Source organism: Euphorbia lathyris, chromosome 5 (assembly GCF_963576675.1).
Source record: "Euphorbia lathyris chromosome 5, ddEupLath1.1, whole genome shotgun sequence".
NCBI lineage: Eukaryota > Viridiplantae > Streptophyta > Magnoliopsida > Malpighiales > Euphorbiaceae > Euphorbia > Euphorbia lathyris.
In genome coordinates, this window is record NC_088914.1 from 32,390,213 (window position 1) to 32,414,767 (window position 24,555).

Sequence of the window (24,555 nt, forward strand, 5' to 3'; positions counted from 1 at the left end):
AATTTAAAGATATGAAATAATAATTATTTATAAATATAATTTCTAATTAAAACAAGTTTTAGATTAAAGTCCCAACTAATAATGCCATCTCCAACCCATTACGCTATCTCCGTCTCCATTTTTTATTTTCTAAACATCAAATCTTATTTTTTCTCCAACCCATTACACCATTTATTACACTAAAAATAATATTATCCACTTTATTCCATTTTACATAACACTTTTATTAATATTTTATCATGTTTTATATATATTATTATTATCATCAATAATCTATAATAAAAAATTAATTAAAAAATAAGAAAATAGTGTTATTTAATTTTAAATAATTAATAATATATTTAACTGTAAAATATAAAAAGAAAAAGTATTTAAATAATAATTTATGAATTTGGTGGAAACTAAAACCAACCATTTCTGCTTGATTTTGGAATTCTATGCCATTTTGACATAGAAATTTGGTGGTGGTTTGGAGCCAACCACCATTAAAATAACATTTTCAACCCTCATTTGGTGAGGGTTGGAGATGCTAAGCTTTTAAATAGAAAGCCCGTTAAATTGGAGGCCCTACGCCGGGTAAAAGGAAAATTTGAGTTTTAAGGATTCTATTCGATATTCTGATTTAGAATTTTAAAGTATTTGGTTTTGAGGAGAGAGAATTATATGGGTGAAGAGTGAAGAAGATAGTGTAATTTATAGATATGAAGAATAAATTATGGGTTAAAAATATGATACATGGAGGGATTAGATTACAAGAAAAGGTAGTTAATAATAAGGGCAGAGATGACGTTAAAAAGAGAAATTGTAAAAAATAATAGTATAAATAAAAAGATAAAAATTTCTTTATAATTATTTGATCAAAATTGCAATTTCTACTTTTTCTATTGTTTTTGCAAATAAAACGAAACTTAAAGTAATCCTTCATTAAAGTGTTTTTTTTAGTAATACTAATATTTCATTACATTATAAAATTGCAAGTACACAAGAGACCAGTAAAAAATAAAACCTTACATACATATAGGCAAAACCTAATACATAGTCCACGAAGGCAAAAAAAATGACTATTAAAAGCAAGAAAATGACTATTAAAAACAAAAAATGCCATTAAAGGTACATTAAACATAAACAACATTTGAACTATATATGGATCGTAACTCCAAATTCGCCGCAAAGCAACTGTAGTCCAATCTTCAACTTTTGAACCATTCCGAACCTTCGGAGCTAAGTCATTTCTTTTACAACCACGTAGATCTAGTGATCTACGGATAAGATCTACCGTTTCTGTCCTTGAGGGTTACAAAAACAGAAAGTTTAACCACCAGGCGCAGTTCAAACGGTTACAGAGATACGATGAAATATATAGGATCCAACTAAAACCTGACACAAACAAAATAAAATAACTACAAAAACAGAAAAAATGAAAACGGTGGAAGGAGGAAGAAGGAAGACTCCTTCTTCCTCTTCAGCTAAACAGCAGCAACCGAAGACAAGCAAGAGAAGAATCAGTGGTTTAAGAGAGATGAAGGAGAAAAAGAAAACCGAGAGTGGAAAAGGTGGGAGGCTGTGGTGGAAGAGGACTGAATCTAGAGAGAAGGAGGACGTTCTCTCTCAATAACTTATCCTTTATTAAAGTTAATTGGTGTGAAATTATTGAACAGTTAAATTAAAATGATTTTTAAGACATTTAATCCGTAAATATATTTCAAATAACTTTTCAATGCATATATATACTACTAAACATAACTCTAACTCTAATAAAATTTTTAAATCATACAAAAAAAAAATTAAATCCTAAAGCAATATCATGCTATGTAAGGAAATTGAAACTTACCTTCTTCTGAGTTTTATTGTTGATTTGATGCAAAGATCGGTCGAAAACTGCAGTTCAAATCTTCCGCATAAAATATCACAACGATTGGTGGTTTAAACAAAATAAAGTTATTTTGGGAAAGTTAAGAATAAAAATGTATAATTTGATAATCAATGGATTAAAAAGGTAAACTGAGACCAATTGACCTACCCTAAAATAAGCTCCAATCCAACTCCATTCCCGTCTTCTCTTAAACCCAAAACCCCAACACAACTGCGAACGCTGGGATAACGATGACAAGCAACCTCTATGTTTTCTCTTCTTCTTTGTTACATAAAGCTTCACTTTCTCCTACTGCTACTCTCTTCTTCAAATATCCTTCTTCCTTTCACAATTCTCAATGCCGTCTAAAGCAACGCAGACGGAAGAACCAAATGCTGGTCCTTTCTGCCAGTTATGAGGTGGGCGGAGGTTATTTGGATGGGGATTCGGCTGCGCACCAGGCTACAAGTAAAACCCGAGAAGAATTGAATGAGAAATTGGATTCTTCTCAATATGAAGCTCTATTGAGAGGAGGAGAACAGGTCACTTCTGTCCTCCAGGAAATGATCACCCTTGTAGGTCTCCTCTTCTTTCTTTCACTTTATTCCTTCAATTTATGAATTTTTGTGTGCATGCTTATTGCTTCTTTGGTCGTTAACATTTCTTGAGGCTGTAAATCTTCTGGATAATTTAGAAACATGTAATCAATTCTAAGAAAATTTCTCCCTCTTCACCTAAAACATATCAGTTGTGACCTTTTGGGAAGAAATTGAAGTAGATAATTTACTAAAGGGTTTAATACTCAGCCAACTCATCGCGCATGGATGCTAATACATACTGATATTTATGGACTTAAATTGCAGTTTTAAATGCTAATGTATTTTGTTTGACACCAGGTTTTGGGTGCGGAGAGATTTTTTTGTTCCAAGTTATGACTACACTTGGATGTAGAAATATCATATCAGTGACATCTTATTCTATTAATATTTATATATAATTTTTGTGACTTTTAAGTTGCAATTTATACTTGTTACTGTATTTTCTTTTTTTAATATCATTACTGTTGGAACTAATTGCTTTTATTGGGAATTTTACCTTGTAACACTAAATTAGACCAACGGCCAACTGCATGGTAAAAGATACATTCTCTTTTTCCTTTTTCTTTTTGGAATTCATGCTTTATATGGATATATAAAATGGAAGGTGGTTGTATCTGATAGTATCTATACCTCAAAATGCTGTCTTCTATTTGTTTGTTAGAGCACTGTGCTCTCTCGATAATGTCAATCCAATCAAATATTCCCTCAATGAATGAATTAGACTTTTGTTGCGTCTCACTTACATAATTCTATACCTTGGCTATCTTAGAATTTTTCTTTTGGTGCTAGGAGTTTATGAAGACTAGAAGGTACTTCATACCAAGAGTCTAGTTAGTATATTAAATCCTTCCTTTGATACATTTGACATTACTATTCTTTCTAACACAATATACTCTGCCATTTTGCTCTTTTTTTCTGGCTTTCTAAATCTCTTTGCGTTTGGTTTTTGAGTGTTTGACTGATGATGCAAGCAATTAGGTGATAAATGGTCTTTTGAGGTTCATGATGCCTAAATATATTTCTTGTTAGTTATATTATTGATCTTTATTTATACTGTTTTCTAATGAACACACATATGACGGCTTAGCTGGATGACATGAACATGGATGAAACATCCGAGAAAGTGGCACTTGAATTGGCTGCACAAGGAGTCATTGGGAAAAGAGTTGATGAGATGGAGTCAGGGTTTATGATGGCATTAGATCACATGATTCAAACTGCTGACAGGGACCAAGATGACAAGGTCATATTTTAATTCTTCATTTGCATTGCTTGCATTCTATGGATGACTTCTTATCAATATATAGTTACATTATTTAACTATAGGCAAAGTAGCTTGAATCAAACATGTAGAATGACTTCAAAATGGTTTTTAACTCCATGCCAATTGGATATAAGAAAATACTAAAACCGATAAATTGTATACTAAAGCTTCATTTCTTTATGAACACGTATATGTAGGTTCTTCATTGACCTGCACCATCATTTGGTTTTATACTGCCCTGTTTACGGGATGGATGGATTTGGGTTGTTGAGTAAATTAGTTCTACCCTGAACAGTCGTGGGCCACCTGACTTCCGAGAATAGTATCTGAAGCACCACAATTTTTTTATAAAATTCTTCAGTTAGTTCTCACATTTCATCATTTTTTAATTAATTAGATTGACATATCAGGCATGCAAGTGGAACTAGTTATTTAGTTCATTAAATTTTATAATTGGCATTATATAGCTGTGATTATCACTTTGTAGGGATGTTGGCTAATAAGCTATAACCTAGGCAATTTGATATAGCAACATCTTATGTACTCGTTTGACTATAGTTTGTGGTAGTTTTTATCCAAGGTTTCAAATGGTTATTGCGCGTCCTATGTAGTTTATTCATTTAAAATTGCAGCTCATCTGTTCCCAGAATTCATTTAGATTTTTCCTTTTGCTGCAGAGTTTTTGTTTTCTGTTGTGAAGTTATTTTGTGTCTTCTTTCAAATTAAAGATGGATGTGAGCTTCAGAAATGGATTATGAGATTTGTATATTATTGTATTCAGCGTAAGGCGGTGTTGGAAGTTGTCAAGGAAACTATATTGTCCCATCTTACAAAAAAGTGCCCACCACAAGTAAGTGTGTTCTCTAAGGTCTACTTGACTATTTCTTCCGCTTAGAATTTAGTTCATTCTTAGTGTTATGCAATAAATAACGGATTTATTTCTGTTTCCAGGTTCAGGTGATTGGCTTGCTTTGTAGAACTCCACAGAAAGAAAGCAGGCATGAATTATTACGTAGAGTAGCTGCTGGTGGTGGTGCTTTTGAAAGTAAGGATGGAACCAAGGTTCATATTCCAGCAGCAAATCTGAATGAATTAGCCAACCAGGCTGATGATTTATTGGAGGTATGGATATGTAATGTATTCTGATCCACTATTTTTTCTTTTTGTCAAATTTTTGCTATTTAAACTTTGAACTTACTGCAATTTGTTTTAATTGCCATCCATCTGTCCTTTCTTATGGATTCATTTGGTGTATGGAAATCTTTATGTTTTTTGGGCCCTTTTGTTCCCTTAAATTTTCAATTTTGTGCACATTTTAATGACGATAATAAAATAACATATATAGTCAAAATGTGTCAACAAATATTTGCATAGAAAACAAGTACAGTTTCAGCATGGAACATGAAGTTAACAATGCAATCAGTTAAAAAATGTTATTAACAAATATTGTAGTGGGACCTAGGGTTAAAATTTTGGATCCCCATTTTCAAAAAGGCTTATGGTAATTCAAACAAAAAAAGAAAAGGAAAATGAAATAAGTGGCCTTTGGCAACAATTTCAAAGAATTGATATTGAGAGAGCTAACTTTTCAGAAAATATGAATGTATGTGGAGTAAAAATTGTTCAACAGCTTTCTTGAGGAAGTGATTGATGGATGGTTGTGAAGGTTTGTGTCAGCAAAAAAATAGTAAGATGGCTGTGACAGCTTGAAGCATAGGAGAAGGAAGAATTAGATTTCCTGATCTTTAAAGCGATTCCTTCTCTTCACTGTTTTTCCTTTTTTTTTTTAAAACCTTTGCTAGTTCCCAATGCAGAAAGGAAAATGATTTCACCTTTCCTAGCCAGCATAACTTTTCAAGTCTTCGTGCACCTTTTACTATGTATACGTGTTAATCTTGTTAATTTCACTAAAAGAATATTAAAAAAAAAACTGTAGTGCCTAATGGAAGGTAATTTTGATCTAGGTGCTCAACAGAACAAACTCGGGTATCACAAAACATTTGAACCCAAATAACGGGTTCTGACTTTTTTTTTTTTCACTGGAGTTTAATTGGATCTACCTGCTTAAAACATTTAATACTTAATTCTACGATCAGTTCTGCTGTAATTTTTGGAATTATATTTTCGAAAAAATAAATAACTCTGCTGTTGTGACTATTAGCATTTGTGTTTTTCTGGCATATATCATAATCATAAGATGATTATTATTGCTTCTTCAGACAATGGAAACTCGGCCTGTTGTTCCAGATCGAAAACTCCTTGCTCGGCTTGTTTTAATCAGAGAAGAAGCCAGGAATATGATGGGAGGTGGAATACTAGATGAAAGGAATGACCGTGGTTTTACCACGCTTCCTGAATCTGAGGTCTGTGTTCTTCCTTTTTGATAACTCCTGTCAAATGATAGAATACCTTGCTGTTGCTTATTGGCTTATCTGCATTTATCCAAAATAAGTAAGATAAACAATGAGTTCAATGTCCTAAAATTGTTTCTTGGTGTTGCTGTTGTTTTGAATGCCGTATCCACCATGTTAATGCAGGTGAACTTCTTAACCAAACTGGTAGCTTTGAAACCTGGGAAGACCGTCGAGGAAATGATAAAAAATGTAATGTTAGGGAAAGATGAGGGTGCCGAAGATACTACTAGCGAGGAAGAAAATGATAGTGGAAATGCTTCAAATGGAATTGCAGGAAGGGTGCGTATGATGTCACATGTGGGTGGGCATACGCCTGTGTGTATGCATATGCCTGCAAATGCATAAAAAATTACCAGCATGAATATCAAGTTTCTTTTTTTCTCCTTGCTTTGTTCTTTAACATGAATTGATTTGCTTCTTTATGGTTCACAGCCAAGTGTAACAGGACGAAAACCACTTCCTGTTCGCCCTGGCATGTTTCTTGAAACTGTGACCAAGGTAATAATCTTTTTTCTTTTGTCTGTGTGTGTTTCTCCTGTTGCATGTGTGTAGCTCTTAACATCATTGACTATTAGAGACCTTCTGGGAAGGGATTGTCCAGATTAGGGAAGAATAAAGGGCGGCCCGGTCGCATTACGAGATTAGGGAAGAATGTAGGACCAAAATTTTGCCATCCAAAGTCTTAATTTGTTCTATGTTGTTGGTGTGCTTTTGCATGAGTGCTTATAAGTGCATCTGATTTCTGTTCATTATTGTGCGCAGCAATGAACGCAGGGGCGGTTATGCATACATGATAACTAATAAATTTCTATTATTGTGATTTTTTAGGTCCTAGGCGGCATATACTCGGGGAATGTTTCTGGCATTACAGCACAACATCTTGAATGGGTAAATGTTTATGTGCCTAATACAATGCATCTACGCCTGAAACATTTAGCTCCTGCTCTTGCTTGTTTCACCTGTGCAGATCAGTCTACACTCTACAGTATAGTATTTAAATTTTGAATTTATTTTGTATTCTTCTAGTGACTCACCAGGTTTTCTTTGCTCTGTCTCCCAGGTTCATCAGAAGACGCTTGAAATTCTTCAGGAAGTTGCCTTCTAAATTTTCCTATGGAGGTAAGAGAAGCTTTGTTACACTATATTATACAGTAAGAATCCAAGCTGCCTTCAATGTGCTATGGAACTAAGATTGCTCCTAGTTTTCCAAGAGGCGTGCAACTATTCAATATCTACGCTTCTGATAAGAAGGAAAATCCTACAACACTGTTTTGCGAGGGTACATTTATTGCAGCGGAATCCATGCTTGGTGTCGTGATGCCTGATGGAAAAACTTGAGAGCCATATGCCAAGAAACATTTTTTGGTGAAAAAGGAGGTAGGCAACTTTTGTATATTTGGGTGTGAGATGTCTCAAACTGGAAGGAGACCTTTTGGTACCAAGCTCATACTTTTACTGTATAGTAATTCAGAAAGTAGATTATAATTATAGTTGTGAATGATAAAGAAATAAAATATGTAGGTGAAATTATACACTTTCTTTTTTTATAACTTTTCATATCGTATCAGTCAACAATGATGGAGATTGAAATTCCAGTAGTGGAATGGCATGTGAGAAATGGACCTACATTAGAGTGTTATATTGGGGATGGAATGGTAGACCTTAGTAATGATTTGAGTGTAGTGAAGAGTAGAAGCAAAAACAGCAAGGATTGCTTCATATTCCCCCAATTATTTTTCTCTTTTTTTCCCCACAAGCTTCTTAGGTCTTTTTAATAAAGAGATTTTTATTATGCATTTGGATTTGGCACCACCCATTGTCTTAATGGGTATGCACTGCATTTCTATATTTTTGATTCTCTTTTGTTTGACCCACTTTTGCTCTCTTGCCTTCATTACTTCTCTTTTGATACACTAATAATGTTGAAAGATTGAATTAGCCACGTGAGCCGTCTTTTCATGTTTCTAACATATTTACATCATTATTTCATGATACAAAATTCCATATACTTGATACAAAGCAAAATACCACATTCTAACATAAAATTTTAGAAGGGTAATTAATTATTCAGTTGACCACCAAATTCGGTGATCAACTTTCATCAAATTATTTATTTATTTATTTTTTTTTTATAATTATAATTACAAAATCAATCCCTTACAAATTTTAAATATAGTTCCTTACTAATTAGAACTTTACACTAATTCTTTTTTTATTTAATTGTTTTAAATTAATAGTTAATTTCCCAACACAGTTAACGAACAATACATAAAAAATAATAATAAAGCAATAAAGTAGTAGTTCTCAGAATGAGAGTTACTAGCAGAATTAATTGGCAACTAATTACATATTAGGTCTTTTATTTATGCGTATAACAAAGCAACGATAAACAATAGACCATTAATAACAATATCAAACGGGAGATATAAACAACCGAACTAAACACAACTCAAATAAATAGCTCCCAAAAGCTTACAAGATTGTTTTGGTTGAAGATAAATATTAATAGTTAGGTGTTAGTTTACTTCTCAATTTGGCGTTTTCATTCAAGTTAGTCTAAAGGTGATAATGCGAATATATAATTATGGACTTTTGACATTTTTCACTTTCTAACATTCATTTAGAAAAGTTTATACTTTCAGCCCATTATGTGTGAGGGAGGTTTTGCATATCTTTTATGATTAGCTCCAAATATGGAAATTCAACTTTATTATCATTATTATTATTAAAAACATAAAAATAAAAGGAATACTTTTGAGAAAGTATATAATATAAGCAGATAATTAGGGTTATCTTTCTTAACATAATTGCAACGATTTGAATCTCTAATATTTGTTTCATTGCACGCTGCATATCTTGTTGTCGGTCCACCTTAATAATATACTTATTAAGAATTAAACGCATATTCTTTTTCAAAATTAGACATTTCTTTAGAAAATTGAAAACTCATAAATACAACTTCTTTCAACCTTCCAAAAAGTAGCCAACTTTTTTTTTTTTATTTTTTTTGAAGAAACTTTAACTGTCTCTACCCATCCATCCATCACCCAAAACTTCTTCAATATTATTTCCATTATTTATCTAATAATTTTGTGCCAGTTTATTTCAGAACTACAAGATTATTTATGTAAATAATGTTAGAATTAAATATAAAACTTCATACAATCTTTATGTCTATGGAGATCGATAATTGTATAGTACAATTAAAGCTTGTACCACATAGTAGTAATTGATCTGTATGCATCTCTAAATGAGGATATTAATTTCAAATTAATAATCATTTATATCATTAGATTAGATGTAGCTTTTAAAAGATAATTGTTTCATTTATTGAAAGAATAGTACATCTTGATATAAACAAGCTTAATATATAACTTGTGTATAATAGTAGATTGACTCTTTATATTTCGCAAGTGTTTCACCAGCTCATTGATCTTGATTATTTCGTATCACAAATTCCCTGAACTTGTCCATAAGAGTAGATTAACTCCTTGAACTTTATAAGTATTTCACCAACTCGTTAAACTTGCTTATTTCGTAACAACTAAATGCAAAAACTTATTAAACCTAAATTTCTAAAAATGTATTAGAGTAATTTTTTCACTTCTCATACCTTTCAACCTATTATAAGAGTTAGTGTTGCAGGTTTGAAAGATCTAATTGATGAGGATTGAGAGTTAGTATTATGGTTTTTGTATTTAGTTGTTACCGAATAAGCAAGTTTAGAGAGTTGGTGAGACACTTATAAAGTTCAGGGGGCTAATATACTTTTATGGACAAGTTCAGGAAGTTGGTGATACGAAATAATCAAGTTCAAGGAGTTAGTGAGACACTTATAAAGTTCAGGGAGCCAATCTATTATTATGGACAAGTTGAGGGAGCTGGTGATGTATTAGGCCATATAAATAATTAAAAAGTTACCAGTGAAAGAAATTTGCATCTTCAATATCATAAATTGTGATAGAACAATAATAGATAATGTTTAAATTTGTTTTTAGCAGAACGATGGGAAACACACTCCACACAGAATCAACTCCATAATTTTTTTTTCTGAGAATTACTTCATAATTTTTTAATGAAAAAATAAAAAACTACAAATTAAGAAGAAAATACTAAATCTATTATAGTTTCTGATTTAAAAAATTATTAGATATAGAAAAAGCAAAACAAAATAAAGGATGAATTTATCTTCTAACTAAAAACCGAAAAAACCTTAAAACCTCGATAAAAAAGATAAGAATTTTTTAACGGGTAAGTTTATATCTCAACCAACTTCATATTATTGTATAATTATTAATCTGCTTATACCTCTAAAGAATGATATCAAATTGCGATTAACAATCAGTCGTATAAAGTTATATAGATTGCTTATAATTATATTATGAGATGTCACCATCAATAAAATCAAATCTTCTTCCATTTTTTTTTTTTTGTTTACAGGTGTATATGAATGTATGATAATTTTGGGATATTATATAGTCCTAGATTTGGTATTAATTAACCGACTAAATCAAAAAATAATAATAATAAAAAAGTGATTTGTGTGATGAAAGTGAAAGGTGGGTTAATATATTAATAAATGGGCTATCTTCCCATCCCATCCCATGCTATCTTTATCTTCTATGGTAATGGTCCCTCCATCACATGCCTCTTTTATTTGCCACCATAACCTTGTTTAACTCCAACCTAATTTCAGTTCACCATTTAAAGTTAATACCGTATCATATAAGTGATTTTTTTTTTTTTGTTTTAATGTCACGCAATCAACTTCTAAAATTTAATTCAAAATAAAATAATATGTTTCAAATAAATAACTTTTTTTAGGTAAAGACTATGGTTACTTTGTTTTTTACAAAGTAAGCTTTACTTGGTGTGTTTTCATCATTGGATTAATTTTATATTCCATCATCCAATGGTGAAAACACACCAAGTAATGATACTTTGGCAATGTTTGGGAATTAGCTGTTAGCTGATTACATTAGCTGATTTGACTAGCTGATTTGATTAGCTGGTTGTGTAGACCTGTTTGGTAAAAATTAGCTGATTGATAATAGCGGTTTGTGCAAAAAGACGAATAAGGGCATTAATTCTGGCGCAAGAGAAGATGGAGTCTATCTATTAGGGTTAAAGAAGTCCATTAATTTTAATATTGCAAAACGCTAATTGAAAAAGCTCCTTTTAAGGTCCCTGTTTGGTAAAGAGCGTTTTGCGATAAAAAGAGCGGTTTTGACCAACTTTAGAGGTTTGACCACTGAAACCGCTAATTGGAGTGTTTGGTGGAGAGAGGTTTGGGAGAGAGTTTTGGGATGAAAACGCTAATTTAGAAAAAGCTCTTAAAAGGAGCCTTTTCAATTAGCGTTTTGCAATATTAAAATTAATGGACTTCTTTAACCCTAATAGATAGACTCCCTCTTATCCTGCGCCGAAATTAATGCCCTTATTCGTCTTTTTGCACAAACCGCTATTATCAATCAGCTAATTTTTACCAAACAGGTCTACACAAACAGCTAGTCAAATCAGCTATCAGCTAATGTAATCAGCTAACAGCTAACAGCTAATTCCCAAACAGGGCCAAGAGCTTTTTCTAAATTAGCGTTTTCATCCCAAAACTCTCTCCCAAACCTCTCTCCACCAAACACTCCAATTAGCGGTTTCAGTGGTCAAACCTCTAAAGTTGGTCAAAACCGCTCTTTTTATCCCAAAACGCTCTTTACCAAACATGGCCTTTGTAAAAAACAAAGTAACCATTAAAACCCATAACATCAAGTAAAGGCCACTCTATACTTCGACAATCTTCCCGAAAAAACAAAGGCGAAGATAAATCTTTTGTTCTTTTAGATAATTGATATGCCACCTGGTTCCCCTCCCAATACACAAAATTAAAAGAACACACGGGGAACGATAAAGCTAAATTGGCCACACACACACACACACAAACACACACACACACACACACACACACACACACACACACATATATATATATATATAAAAGTAATTGAGAGAAGAGAGTGGGAAGATTCCTCTATGGAGTGTGTCAACCACGATCCTTACATCCAATTTAATACAAATGGACATGAAGTTGTAAACACTTGCCAGGCAAAGGCATTTCTAGATGGCGGTAAGCTCATTAGCTTCGACTGATAGGCATGGAAAAATTGGTAGGCCTACCAAGAGGAGTACATGCCCCAGTGATTCACGTGTAATCGTCCCGACGCTTGTGGAGAGGCCATTATCCTCCCATGCGGCGTCATAGTTTATTTTAGTAACGCCTTTGGGAGGGGGACTCCAAACCTTGTAAGGGTTAAGAGGCAGACTATTGGACATGGACAATGGTTGAGAACGACGTACCTGTTCCCATTCCGAAGGTGTTACCTACCTTAGATATCAAGATTGTCGTATCCACTGCAGCTCCCTCATATACATACAAGTTGCGGTTATACCAGAGCCACTTGAGGATTATTGAGCCAAGCTCACCTTTGCCCGTACAGGACAACGACCAACACTCTGCGAGCCAAGTCGTAATGTTAAGCATCCGAACTCGGTCCCACCGAAAGGAGACAGCAGTTGCCTTCCTAAACCCCAATCACAAATGGACATTGGGTGAAAATATGGTACTGATATTCCACACTATTGGGACACTGTTTGCATGAGGGATCAATGGCAACTCCCTATTGACTGAGATGTTTGGCACATAGCAGAAGGTTCTTTAAGAGTTTTCAATCGAAGTTCTTCACTTTAGGCGGGACGTCCATCCGCTAGAGTTGATGCCATAACCCGATCCTGTTTATTAACGAAGATGGAGTATTATGTAGCTCCCGTCGATGCTGGTCGAGCAGGGAATAACAAGACCGAATAGAAAATGACCATTAGGTGACATACCCCAATAAGTCGCGTCTTGATATCGAAAGGGGCTGATCCGCAACTTCGTGATATCTGCAACATCAGAGTTAATAAAATCAATGTTAAGACAGTTAAAATCCCAATCAATACCTGTTGCGTTTAGCAGCTCCTGTACGTACTGAGGCCGCGTAGATGTGCGGCAAACTAGGGGGCACCGAGCATTAAGTGATGGTACCTAGTGGTCCTGCCAGATTTTAACATGTGCCCTGTCCCTAACCCTCCATATTAAGCCATCCCAAGTAATATTGCCATCTTCAAATATACTCCATCATAAGTAGCTCGGATTTGAGTAAGGCTCCATCCCCAACAGGCTCAAGTTTGGATAATATTTGGACTTCAATATACCTGAGCACACAAGGAATTAGGATTCTTTATCAACCTCCAGAATTGTTTTGCCTATAAGGCTAGATTAAAAGAACGTAACCACCAAAATCCAATCCCACCATCCTCTTTAGTATGACACAATGCATCCCAAGCAAGCCAATAGATTGGCCTTTTCATATCAGTCCCTCCCCACTAGAAGCGGGTAATTAGATTATGTATTTTAGAGTATAAAGCATCAAGTAGCATGAAGCATGACATCATATACGTAGGAATTGACTGGACAACCGACTTGATAAGAATCTCCTTCCCCGATGTGGACAAAAACCGCTCTTTCCACCCTTTCAACCTCCTGAGTCCTTAATGACAGAGAACACCACCTTTTTGCTTTTGGTTAATGATTGTCGATAAGCCAAGGTATTTTGGGAACTCATTAGTAACCCAAACATTCAGGCAAGTAGAGATGACCTACCTTCGTCCTATAGGAACCCTCTGTTGGTCTCGTGTAACATGACAAGATTAGTTCTAAGGGGCGGGGGGGGGGGGGGTTAGGAACTATTTAAAATTTTTCACGTAAGGCTGACTTATATTTTGAACTTAGACTTTGGTTAAGTCTTTTAGCACAACAATGTTGAGTAAGGTTAGAGACAGATTCAGTCAACTGCTGACTAGACCTATTTCTACCGTAAGTCATGAGATATCACTTGAGTAAGGTTAGAGACAGATTCAGTCAACTGCTGACTCAGATTACTCAACTCAGTGTATGTTCGTTAACGTTTTACTAGGCAGTACTTAGCAAGCAATATATTTAAAGGAGTAAAGGGTTAGAAGTTACTCAACAGACGTATCCTGGTTCGGCCTCTCCGCCTACGTCCAGTCCCCGGAATTCCTTCCGATCTTTTCGAATCCTCTACTGAGCTCTTTAAAGGTAGAGCACAAACCTTTTACAAATAGTCACTGAGTATACAAGAGTACCTTCCTCTATTCTTCTACTCAATACTATATCTATCGCTGAGTGCTATAACCGAGCAACTCAGCTTCTCCTTTCTATTCTTCTAGAAATGATAAAGTGTTTGTTCTAAACAACAAGGCTAAGAACACTTTAGATGAATCAATCACTCTAGACTTTTACACAAAGATATGAATTGGTGTAAGAAATTGCTTTGCTTTTCAACACAGAACTTCGAGTTATGATTTGGTCAGCGTTTCGACTTGATGAAGATCTGCATCGAATGAAGCGTTTGAGAGGCCTATTTATAGGGACACTTGAGGCACCGGTCATTTCAAATTTTGAAATAACTGTTGGAGGGAAACAGCTTCCTATCGTTTTCACTCAGTCAATGCTCAGCGTCTTCGGCCAATAAGAATCCTGTATCTTCTGTCTTTGGCAGTGGTTAGTTGCTTTTCGTCCGGCTGGTCAGAATGTCTCTACATTTTTTGCAAAGTCTTCCAGATAGCTTTCTGCGTCTTCTGAACTTCACCCAAAGTAGAAATACTTTGTCTCCAAGTTGTCCAGGCCAGCTGCTGACCTGACTTCCTTATCGCATAACTGAGCAGCTTCGTCTTGAAGCTTTTGAGAAGGCTTCTTGATGCTTCTCTCCACTGGGCTGCGTTTTGTTCAGCTTGTGCCGCGTTTTGATCTGCTTGGGCTTGACTTTCTCTTGTGGGCCTTTGGGCCTTACACTTTTAATTTCTTGATTCTTATAAATACAATTAGCTCAACATTGAACAAACACATTAGTATTAATCAATCAAAGCACTTAAATTTAATGTATTAGAATATTTTTATCATGGTGAATTAACTATACTTAAGTAATTTTGTCAAATCAAAATCATGTGGAAAGGTGTTTCAACAAACTCCCCCATTTTGATGTTGGCAAAAATATTCAGTTGGAACTCAGTGTTGAGCTCCCCCATGATAGTTGACCTTTTCTAAACTTCTGAGAATTCTCCCCCGTAAGGGTTGAACCGCTGACTTAGTTTTACTTTAAACATTTTAAGGTTTAATCAAGTAAGTCTAAGGTCAGAGTTAGAAGTAGGTCAATACTTAGAACATTTTATCCTTACTCAGTTTTGATACTTGTTGAATGGAAAATGAAGTTCAGTTATCAGAGTAGAAATAGACTGAGTAAGTCTATGGATGCTGAGTAGTTTTACTCAGTGGCCAATTACTTGTATAATTTTTATGTTCATAAGTTTTAATTTAATTTGTTCAATGAATTTTAAGTAAGTAGACATTTGAGAAAAGTCAGCAGTAGATCAACACGGCAGATAGAGCAAATAGCATAAGACAACATAATAATGTACTCAGATGTTATGAAAAGACACGTTCTTATATTAATTCAGATCAACAGGAGACATATCAGCAACAATCATCAAAACAAGCAAGTTAAACAAAAATCTATCTATTGATATTGACTTAGACTTGTTTGGATTTGGAAGTTCTAGGTTGCTGACTTGACTACGATGCTCCTTGTTACTGGGTATTAGAGTTAGGGGAAGCAGAAGTGGATATTGGTTCTTTCTGTTGAGTTCCTTCTTTCGGTTGCTTATCTTTATTTTTCTCCCCCGTTTTGCCAGCATCACTGGGCTGAAGGGCAGAAGCATAAAATTGCCCCATTTGAACAACACGAGTCAGCAGGGTTGAGTACTATTGAAGTTGACCCGTACTTTCCTTCAGACCTTTAAACACTTTCAGACCGCCTTCCATGTTTGCCGCTGGAATTTGCATAGTGGCACTGATCACACTGAGCATGAACTCAAGTGACTTACCAATCTATGTGATAGTGTCGGTCAGTTTGGCATATGATTGATGATGCATTTTCAGCATGGAAGAGTCGTAGATGTGGCGCTGAGAGGTTTGGTGCTTGACGTGGTCATATGTAGCTTTGGCATAGTTAAAGATGTCAGTTGCCCTAGCCTGATCAGTTTCCATCTCTTCTCGAGTTAAGCTCAGTAGTCGCACAGCCTCAGCGACTTGCTTGATTGTACATTGAGATGTAGATGAAACTAACTCTTGAGCTTTGACAAGCTTAGTATTCAACTGCTGATATTGCTGAGTGACTTCAGCAGAAGTGGCGACCGTTGAGTTCATAGCAGAAATGGTGTTTATTTTGCCTTCGATGGAATCCATATGATGAATCATCAGCATGTGAAGGTCAGCCAACTTGACAAGAAATTCCTTCTTAGGCTGCTGAGTGACCATGGAAGTCAGAACGTTCATCAGCTCCTTAAGACCTTTTATTTCGATCAGAAGTTGCATGACGTTTGATAGTTAAGAAGACTCAGCAGAAGCAGATTCAGCAGCACTGGCATGAGACTTATTCAGATCATTGATGAGTGCAGTAGCTGAGTAGATTATTCTTCACCCTGATTCAGAGGCATCCAAGAATCTTAATGGATCTACTTCATCATTTGGCAGTGGAGTCTCAGAGGCCGGATTCTCGTCAACAGCAATTATTGGAATATGAGGTTGCTAGACAGGAGTTGAGTTGCGTGCTTGATCAATATTGGAAGTTTGAGGAAGGGGAGCGACATCCTCAGTGGTGGTTCCGTCAGGAGGAGCTGACAGATTTACTAACTGCTCAGATAGTGGAGGTGTTTGATCAGCAGTAGTATCCACATGCTCAATGTCAACCTGGAGCTGAGTTGAAACTTGGGGTTGAGTCAGCTCGAGGTTGTTTTGAGTAGGTGAATCTCCAGGTGCTTGCTCATTGAGTTGAGCAGAAGAAGCTTCGAACACTTGCTCAGTAGAGGAATTTTTAAGAGCAACGGTGTCGGCAGATGTTAGGTTCAGTTGCGGCATGTTCCTAGGAACCAGAAATAGAGGCTTGTGTTTTCCGTGCCCTGTTGTTGAGGAGGTTCAATTGGACTTGTGAAAAAGTTAAAGTCCAAGTTTGTCAAGTCCTCAATGGGGTCTCGAAGCAGAGAGTCATCTAGAATATCAAACAGTTGTGGTTTGTATGACTTCCGTTTGAATCTCTTTTCACTACTCCCCCTGTGGTGTTTGGTTTTCTTATAAGGGCCAGTGGGAATAGGTTCAGTGGAAGGAAGGGAAGCATCCAACTGGATGTTCTCAGTGGGCTCCTCAGCAACCACTTCAGCTTCCTTCATAGAAGACTCAACTCCTTCCTCATCAGCTTGCACTCCAGTCCCCTCATCGACAATCTGCTCCTCAGCAGAGATTGATGTTTCCTGTTGAACAGTGGTGGAGGGAATAGAGGAGGCAGCTAGTGTCCCTTGTTGCTGACCAGCAAAGGTAGAAACACCTCATGCCTGGAGAAAGAAGGAATTCTCTGGAATGGTAAAACTCAAAGGAGTTGCATCCTTCACTTTGAGCTTAAGGGTTGGCCTCTTTCTCAGTGGCTCTTCGTCCACTTCTTCAACTTCGTCAGCGTCAGGGGCTGGTCTCTTCTGTGGCAACTCAGCAGATTTAGTCATGGGCTGAGTAGAAGATACCCTGACCTTCTTTGCAACTATCTTAGGTGCTAAAACAGTTGACACATCAGTCTTTCTATTATTGCCCTTGCTGGGCAGGTCAGGTTCAGCTTCCATCTCTTGGACTTCCTTACCCTTCTTGCTCTTAGGCTTGAAGGGTAAGCTATGTGTTAGGCTGTTCAGAATCACCGAAGTGATTTCAGTCCTGATTACCCTTTCTTCCTTGGCCAAGTTGACTTTGTGATCCTGAAGGATGGCAGTGATGAGGGATCCCATCCCGAGTGTCCCGGTACTCCTCTGAAATTGCCCAATTAAGAAAATGGGCATGTTCAGTGGCTTGGTCTCAAGCATATGCCAGATGAAGCATTGCTCGAAGTTAGAGGCTGATGACGTTGAGTTGACCTTTGGGAAGAGGAAGTTGGTCAGTATGTAGTGTGCCTGATGTTGATGCAGAGACATCGAGGTGGATGAAACTTCTCCTATAAATCCTTTGGGCTTGCAGTACTCAGTTTCGTACTTGATGTGGTTCACATCTTTTGTTCTCCTTATTTTGGTTCCTTTTACCTTCAGCTTCAGGAGAGTCTCAAGGTATGTTGGGTTGATGATGATCTTGGTGCCTTTTACCGTGGTCACCATATAGTCGATATCGTCATCCGCTATCATCAAGTTCAGATAGAACTCTTTGACAAGCGTCAGATAAGTTATTCCAGGTAGGGAGAACAGCGTTGTCCACCCGTTGTCAGCGATCCATTTGCCAAAAGGTTCCTCTGCTTCGATGAAGTCTTTTGAGAACCAGCATGAGATGTTGATTTTAGGATTTTTAAGGTTCTTGTAGGCAGCAGAGAAAGTCCTTTCCCTGGGTTCTTTGTTCTTCTTCTTCTTTTTTTTCTTAGAAGGAGTAGAGGTCTCAACATGGGGATCCTGACCTAGGATGCTGAGTTCAGCCATAGCCTGGTCATGCTGACCATGAGCTGGCTGTTCGGATTCAGTAGAGGAGGTGTCATTATATTCCTGTTCTTAACTTCCTTCAGGAGAAGAAGGGTCAATTTCAGAGTCTCTATCCTCGTAATGGTCATCTTGGCTAGAGGAGTTTTGTTGTTCATCTTGAGACATGGTGCTCTTAAGAGTTCTTGAGGAAATGTAGAGAGATTTAGGGTTTGTGAGAGAGAGAGAGATTTCATGCGAATATCAAGCATAGAAGATAAACAGTGAAAAAATTTCACTATTTATAGTCGAAGGGAGGTGATTCGATAGGTCGATGAAACAGTGGGAATTCGAACCACTCAGCGTCATTTAAGTCTGACATTAATGATAGATTACGACGCATGGTTTTACTAATGATGACACTTACATCATCCTAGTGGCTACTTAAATACGCCGTGCAAACCCCAATTGTGCAAGTTGATTTACTCAGTAATTGAGATACTTAGTAGTTAAGGTACTGAGTATGCGAGACAGTTCTACAACTCAGCATATAAGTTCACTCAGCATGCAAAAATCATTTAGCACATATCATGCTTAGAATTTATTGAAGAGGATTGAACCTACCTAGAACTTCTCTCAGTATACTGAACTGCTCACGAGCCAGCGGCTTCGTGAAGATATCGGCAAGCTGCTCATCCGTTGGGACGTAAGTCAGCTTGATCTCACCTTTGAGTACATGATCTTTGATGAAGTGATGCCTTATGCTGACATGCTTCCTCCTGCTGTGCTGGATTGGATTCTTTGATAGGTCAATGGAACTTTTGTTGTCACATTTGACTTCAATCATTTTAGTTTGAACTCCATAATCATCCAGTTGCTGCTTAATCCAGAGGACTTGGGCAACACAGCTTCCAGCAGCAATGTACTCAGCTTCAGTGGTTGACAGGGCTACTGACGACTACTTCTTACTGAACCAAGACACAAGACAGCTTCCGAGGAAATGACATCCTCCTGAAGTGATTTTCCGCTCAAGCTTGTCTCGTCCATAGTCAGCGTCAGTGTATCCAAGGAGTGTGAAATCATCAGTGTTGGGATACCATAAACCTGCATTCACCGAGCCTTGCAAATATCTAAGGATTCTTTTTACAGCTATGTAATGAGATTCCTTAGGGTTAGATTGATATCTTGCACAGTAACATACCGAGAACTGAATATCTGGCCTACTTGCTGTTAGATAGAGTAGAGAGCCAATCATACCTCGGTACAATTTGATGTCTACTGACTTACCATTTTTGTCAGCACAGAGGATAGTGTCAGTGCCTATTGTTGTAGATATTGACTTACAGTTGTCCATCTCATATTTCTTCAATATCTCCTTCGCATACTTAGTCTGACTGATGAATATGCCATTCTTGCCTTGTTTAATTTGAAGTCCAAGGAAGAAGTTGAGTTCTCCCATCATTGACAATTCAAACTCGATTTGCATCTGCTTGCTAAATTCCTTGCACATAGATTCATTAGTAGCACCAAATATGATGTCATCAACATAAATTTGTGCCAGCAGGGTATCTTTACCCTTTTTCTTAATGAATAAGGTTGTATCAGCTTTTCCCCTGACATAATTCCTAGTCAGCAGAAAGCTTGTTAGTCTTTCATACCAAGCACGTGGTGCTTGCTTCAGACCATACAAAGCCTTTTTGAGCTTATAAACGTGGTTTGGGAACTTAGGATCCTCAAAACCTGGAGGCTGATTAACATAGACCTCCTCGTTTATAACTCCATTTAGAAATGCACTCTTGACATCCATTTGAAACAATTTAAGATTCATAAAGCTTGCATAAGCACAAGTATTCTAATTGCTTCAAGCCTTGCCACTGGGGCAAAGGTCTCACCGTAGTCAATACCTTCCTGCTGACTGTAGCCTTGAGCTACGAGTCTGGCTTTGTTTCTGACTATGTTCCCTTGTTCGTCCAGCTTGTTGCAAAAGACCCATCTCGTTCCCATGGTCTTCTGACTTTTTGGATTTGGCACTAAGTCCCACACTTCATTCCTTCTGAACTAGTCAAGCTCCTCTTGCGTTGCACCCATCCAGAACTCATCGTTCTCAGCTTCTGACTCTTGGGATTCTGATTTCTTTTGGTAGAGTAATGTCTTCAGCGGGTTGTGTTTCAACAATCTCTGCAGGTTTAGATTGGTCAGTAAAAATAATTTGAGTTTCGTTTTTACCTTTAATCAGTCCTTGAGGAAGTGACTCAGTGGTTGTACTCAGGTCAGCAGGTGCTGAGCTGGGATCATCTTCAGTTGAATGACTGACCTTCTCTGTAGGGTTAGTTTCATCGAACTCAATATGAACAGACTCTTCTAAGACCCTAGTTCGTTTATTGAAAATTCTATATGCTTTGTTATTTGTTGAGTAGCCTAAAAAGATAGCTTTATCAGCTTTTGAATCAAACTTAGCAAGGTTGTCTTTAATATTTAAAATAAAACATTTACAACAGAAGGCACGAAAATATCCTATGTTAGGTTTTCGTCCTTTCCAAAGTTCATAAGGGGTTTTCCTCAGTATAGGTCTAACTAGAGCCCTATTGAGTATGTAGCAAGCCGTGTTAACAGTTTCTCCCCAGAAGTACTTTGGAAGCCTATTCTCACTCAACATTGTCCTGGCCATTTCAACCAGAGTTCTGTTCTTCCTCTCAACTACCCCATTCTGTTGAGTAGTTCTAGGAGCAAAAAAGTTATGGTCAGTGCCGATGGCTTCACAGAATTCATCAAACAACTGATTTTTGAATTCTCCACCATTATCACTTCGAATGTGAGCTAACTTTAGGTCTTTATCATTTCCAAGTTTCTAACCAGTGTTGAAAACATCTCAAAAGTTTCATCCTTGCTACTCAGCAAGATGACCCAAGTGTACCGAGAAAAGTCATCTACAATGACCAAGGAAAATGTCCTAGCACCCAAGCTCAGCGACTGGACTGGTCCGAAGAGATCCAGGTGTAGCAACTCTAATAGACGCTTGGTTGAGACTACATTTTTACTTTGCAAAGATTTCTTAGTTTGTTTTCCATACTGACAAGCATTGCATAATTGATCATTCTCAAACTTAAGTTTGGGCAGTCCCTCAACTAATTGCTTTCTTGCTAATTTGGCCAGGAGGTCCATGTAGAGGTGGCAATTTCTGACACGAAAACATGAAAACAGAGCCAACCCGACTGACACGACACGATTGACACGAAAGTCATTTTTCTAACATTTATAACATATAAAACCATATAGAACATAAATATGAGATAACACGATTTTGACACGAAACACGACAATTGCCAGGTCTAGGTCCATGTTTACATGACCAAGTCTCCATGTCTAAATTCAGCATCAAGACATTGACAACACGAGGGGCAGTTAAAATCAATTCATTTGTTTTGCCCTCGAGTATTTTACATCCAGATGCATCAAATATAACTTTCCTACCGTTGTCACACAGCTGAGCTATGCTCAGTAGGTTATATTTAAGTCCTCTGACTAGGGAGACTGACTCAATAGTAGGATTACCACCAACGGTTCCTGAACCTACTAGCTTACCCTTTTTGTTGTCTCCAAAACTTACGCTTCCTCCATGTTTATGCACGAGTGTGATGAATTGAGTTTCATCACCAGTCATATGCCTCGAGCATGCGCTGTCAATGTACCATATGAAGGAAAATAGACAAGCCTAGGCGTAGTGGAATAATAAAATTTTATCTATTTTATCTATTTCCCTTTTTCCAAGATCTGTTAATTGTTATTTCATATAAAAGGGATAAAAAGTAATACCTTTGGTGAAGAACTATCTACCGTTGCAAATGAAGTGCCACAACTTCTTATTCTCAACTCGTGAGCAACAAACGTTTTTATTCAACATAGAAAAACAAAATTAATCAGTAATCAACCTTTAAAGTATAGCAATCGCAATGATTGCCTCTAACGGAAATCGATACGAGATCAAAGAGGGAGTAAGAAATAAAGTAAATTAGCCGAGACGAAAGACGGAATGATTCCTCTCCTCCTGTTCTGTGTTTGTGTCGAAATTTATGGGGTTAGGGAGTCTATTTATAGACTTCTTTAAACCCTAATCCCAGTTGTGTTAGGTAATTAAATAATTGGAATCTTATTCGGAATAGGATTCCTAATTAGATAATTAAATAAACATTTTACTATTAACTAAATAATAACTTTTTTTTGGTAGAAACAGGAAAGATAAAAAAAACAAAAAAAAAACCTGAAGAATGAACTTGGGATTAGCCTAGGGAAGCTAACCCCCATAACATCTTCCAAAAGAAGAGAAGATAAGAAATCAGGAGGATAAGATAAGGTAGTGACACCCAACATCCGCTCATGCCCATCAGCAGCCAAACGATCCGCAACCCTGTTTTGCTCTCTAAAGACATGGCTGAAACTGATGACGTCAAAGGAAGAACAAAGCCTTTTAATGCTTTTAATTAAATTACGGCTATTTAGACAAATATCATTTTTATCGGAAATCATTTTGATGGCCTCAAGGTTGTCCGATTCAACCCGCAGTTTTTTCAACCCCAGACTCTTTGCCAACCTTAGGCCAGAAAATATCCCCTAAAGCTCAGCTGAAAAGGAAGACCCCATGCCTAAGTTGTGAACAAACTTAGACAGCCAAGCGCCTCCATCATCCCTTACAACCCCTCCTGCCGAGATTTTACCGGAGTTAAGGCAAGAACCATCCATGTTTAATTTAACCTCCCCTTCCCTAGGCCTACACCAACCAAGGAGATAAATATTTCTCTTTTGGGTAGAAATAGCAAGGCCATCACCTTTGAAACTGGCCAAAATATTAGATAATTTTTCTAAGAAGAAACCTTCCAGATTAGGAAGAGCAACAGTTTTCCTTTCAAAAATCTCCACATTCCTCCAATACCAAATCTGGTGACAGACAATAGCAAAGAGAATATTACCATGTTCAAGGTTGGCCAACAGCTTCCCACTAACGCCATCTGCAAACTAGTCAACATCAGAGTGGGCCAAGAAATTCGAGAGCACATGATGAGGAAGAACTTTCGTCCACACCTCCTTGCTCTTAGTACAATCCCTAAGAGCATGACACAGAGTTTCCACATGGCCCTTGCATCTGCTACAAGAACCGGAATCCACCAGATGCCGTCTGTTCCTCTCTGAATTAGTTAGCAACCTATTTTTGGCCCCAAACCAGAGAAAGCTTCTAATACGGTAGGGAACTTTTAAAGCCCAAACACTCTTCCAGACTTCAGAGATGGACCCCACCCCATTTTGATTGAAGGCCTCAAAAGCAGATTTACAGGTATAAGCACCGTTATTAGTCAACGCCCAACAATGCCTATCCTTATCTTCCTCCATATTACTAATCTTAACTCCTCTGATTTTCAGGAGAATATCCAGATTAAAAAAGGATGCAAATTTATCCCAAATCCAATCCCCCTCAGTATCCACCACATCCGCAACCCTCCAATTGCGGACATTATCAGGAGGAAGGGAAATACACTCTTCTAAAAGGGGTTTACCACCAATCCAGGGGTCATTCCAAAAACTGATAGATTTGCCGTTTCCCACCTCCCAGCCAATCCTAGAACAGAACTCTGAAAAGATAGAACTAAGGCCTTTCTAGAGAAAAGAACAATTACCAACTCTCTCTTTGGGCCCCCCCAAAGATTCTATCTTTTCTATATTTCCCACAGAGGAAACGGACCCAAAGAGAAGAGGGGAGTTGCCACATTCTCCACAGCAGCTTCATTAATAACACTTTGTTATTATCTTTCGCTTGTCTTATCCCAAGTTCCCCATGTTCTTAGGCTGACA

At 36.9% G+C, this 24,555-nt stretch overlaps 1 protein-coding gene across 1 annotated transcript; it reads left to right on the forward strand.

The window, feature by feature from the left end:
• Positions 1-1,963: 1,963 nt before the first annotated feature.
• On the forward strand, positions 1,964-7,659 carry LOC136231008 (protein PEP-RELATED DEVELOPMENT ARRESTED 1, chloroplastic). The gene is made up of 9 exons (XM_066020236.1): positions 1,964-2,427; positions 3,539-3,694; positions 4,497-4,565; positions 4,667-4,837; positions 5,935-6,078; positions 6,253-6,408; positions 6,562-6,627; positions 6,958-7,017; positions 7,190-7,659. The coding sequence occupies exons 1-9, from the start codon at positions 2,104-2,106 to the stop codon at positions 7,232-7,234; spliced, it is 1,191 nt and encodes a 396-aa protein (XP_065876308.1). The 5' UTR covers positions 1,964-2,103; the 3' UTR covers positions 7,235-7,659.
• The last annotated feature ends 16,896 nt before the right edge of the window (positions 7,660-24,555 follow it).

Coding starts and splice junctions, on each gene's coding strand:
- LOC136231008 (XM_066020236.1), top strand. CDS start 2,104: ATGACAAGCAACCTCTATGTTTTCTCTTCTTCTTTGTTACATAAAGCT. Junction 3,695..4,496: donor ACAGGGACCAAGATGACAAG/GTCATATTTTAA, acceptor TATTGTATTCAG/CGTAAGGCGGTGTTGGAAGT. Junction 7,018..7,189: donor CAGCACAACATCTTGAATGG/GTAAATGTTTAT, acceptor TCTGTCTCCCAG/GTTCATCAGAAGACGCTTGA.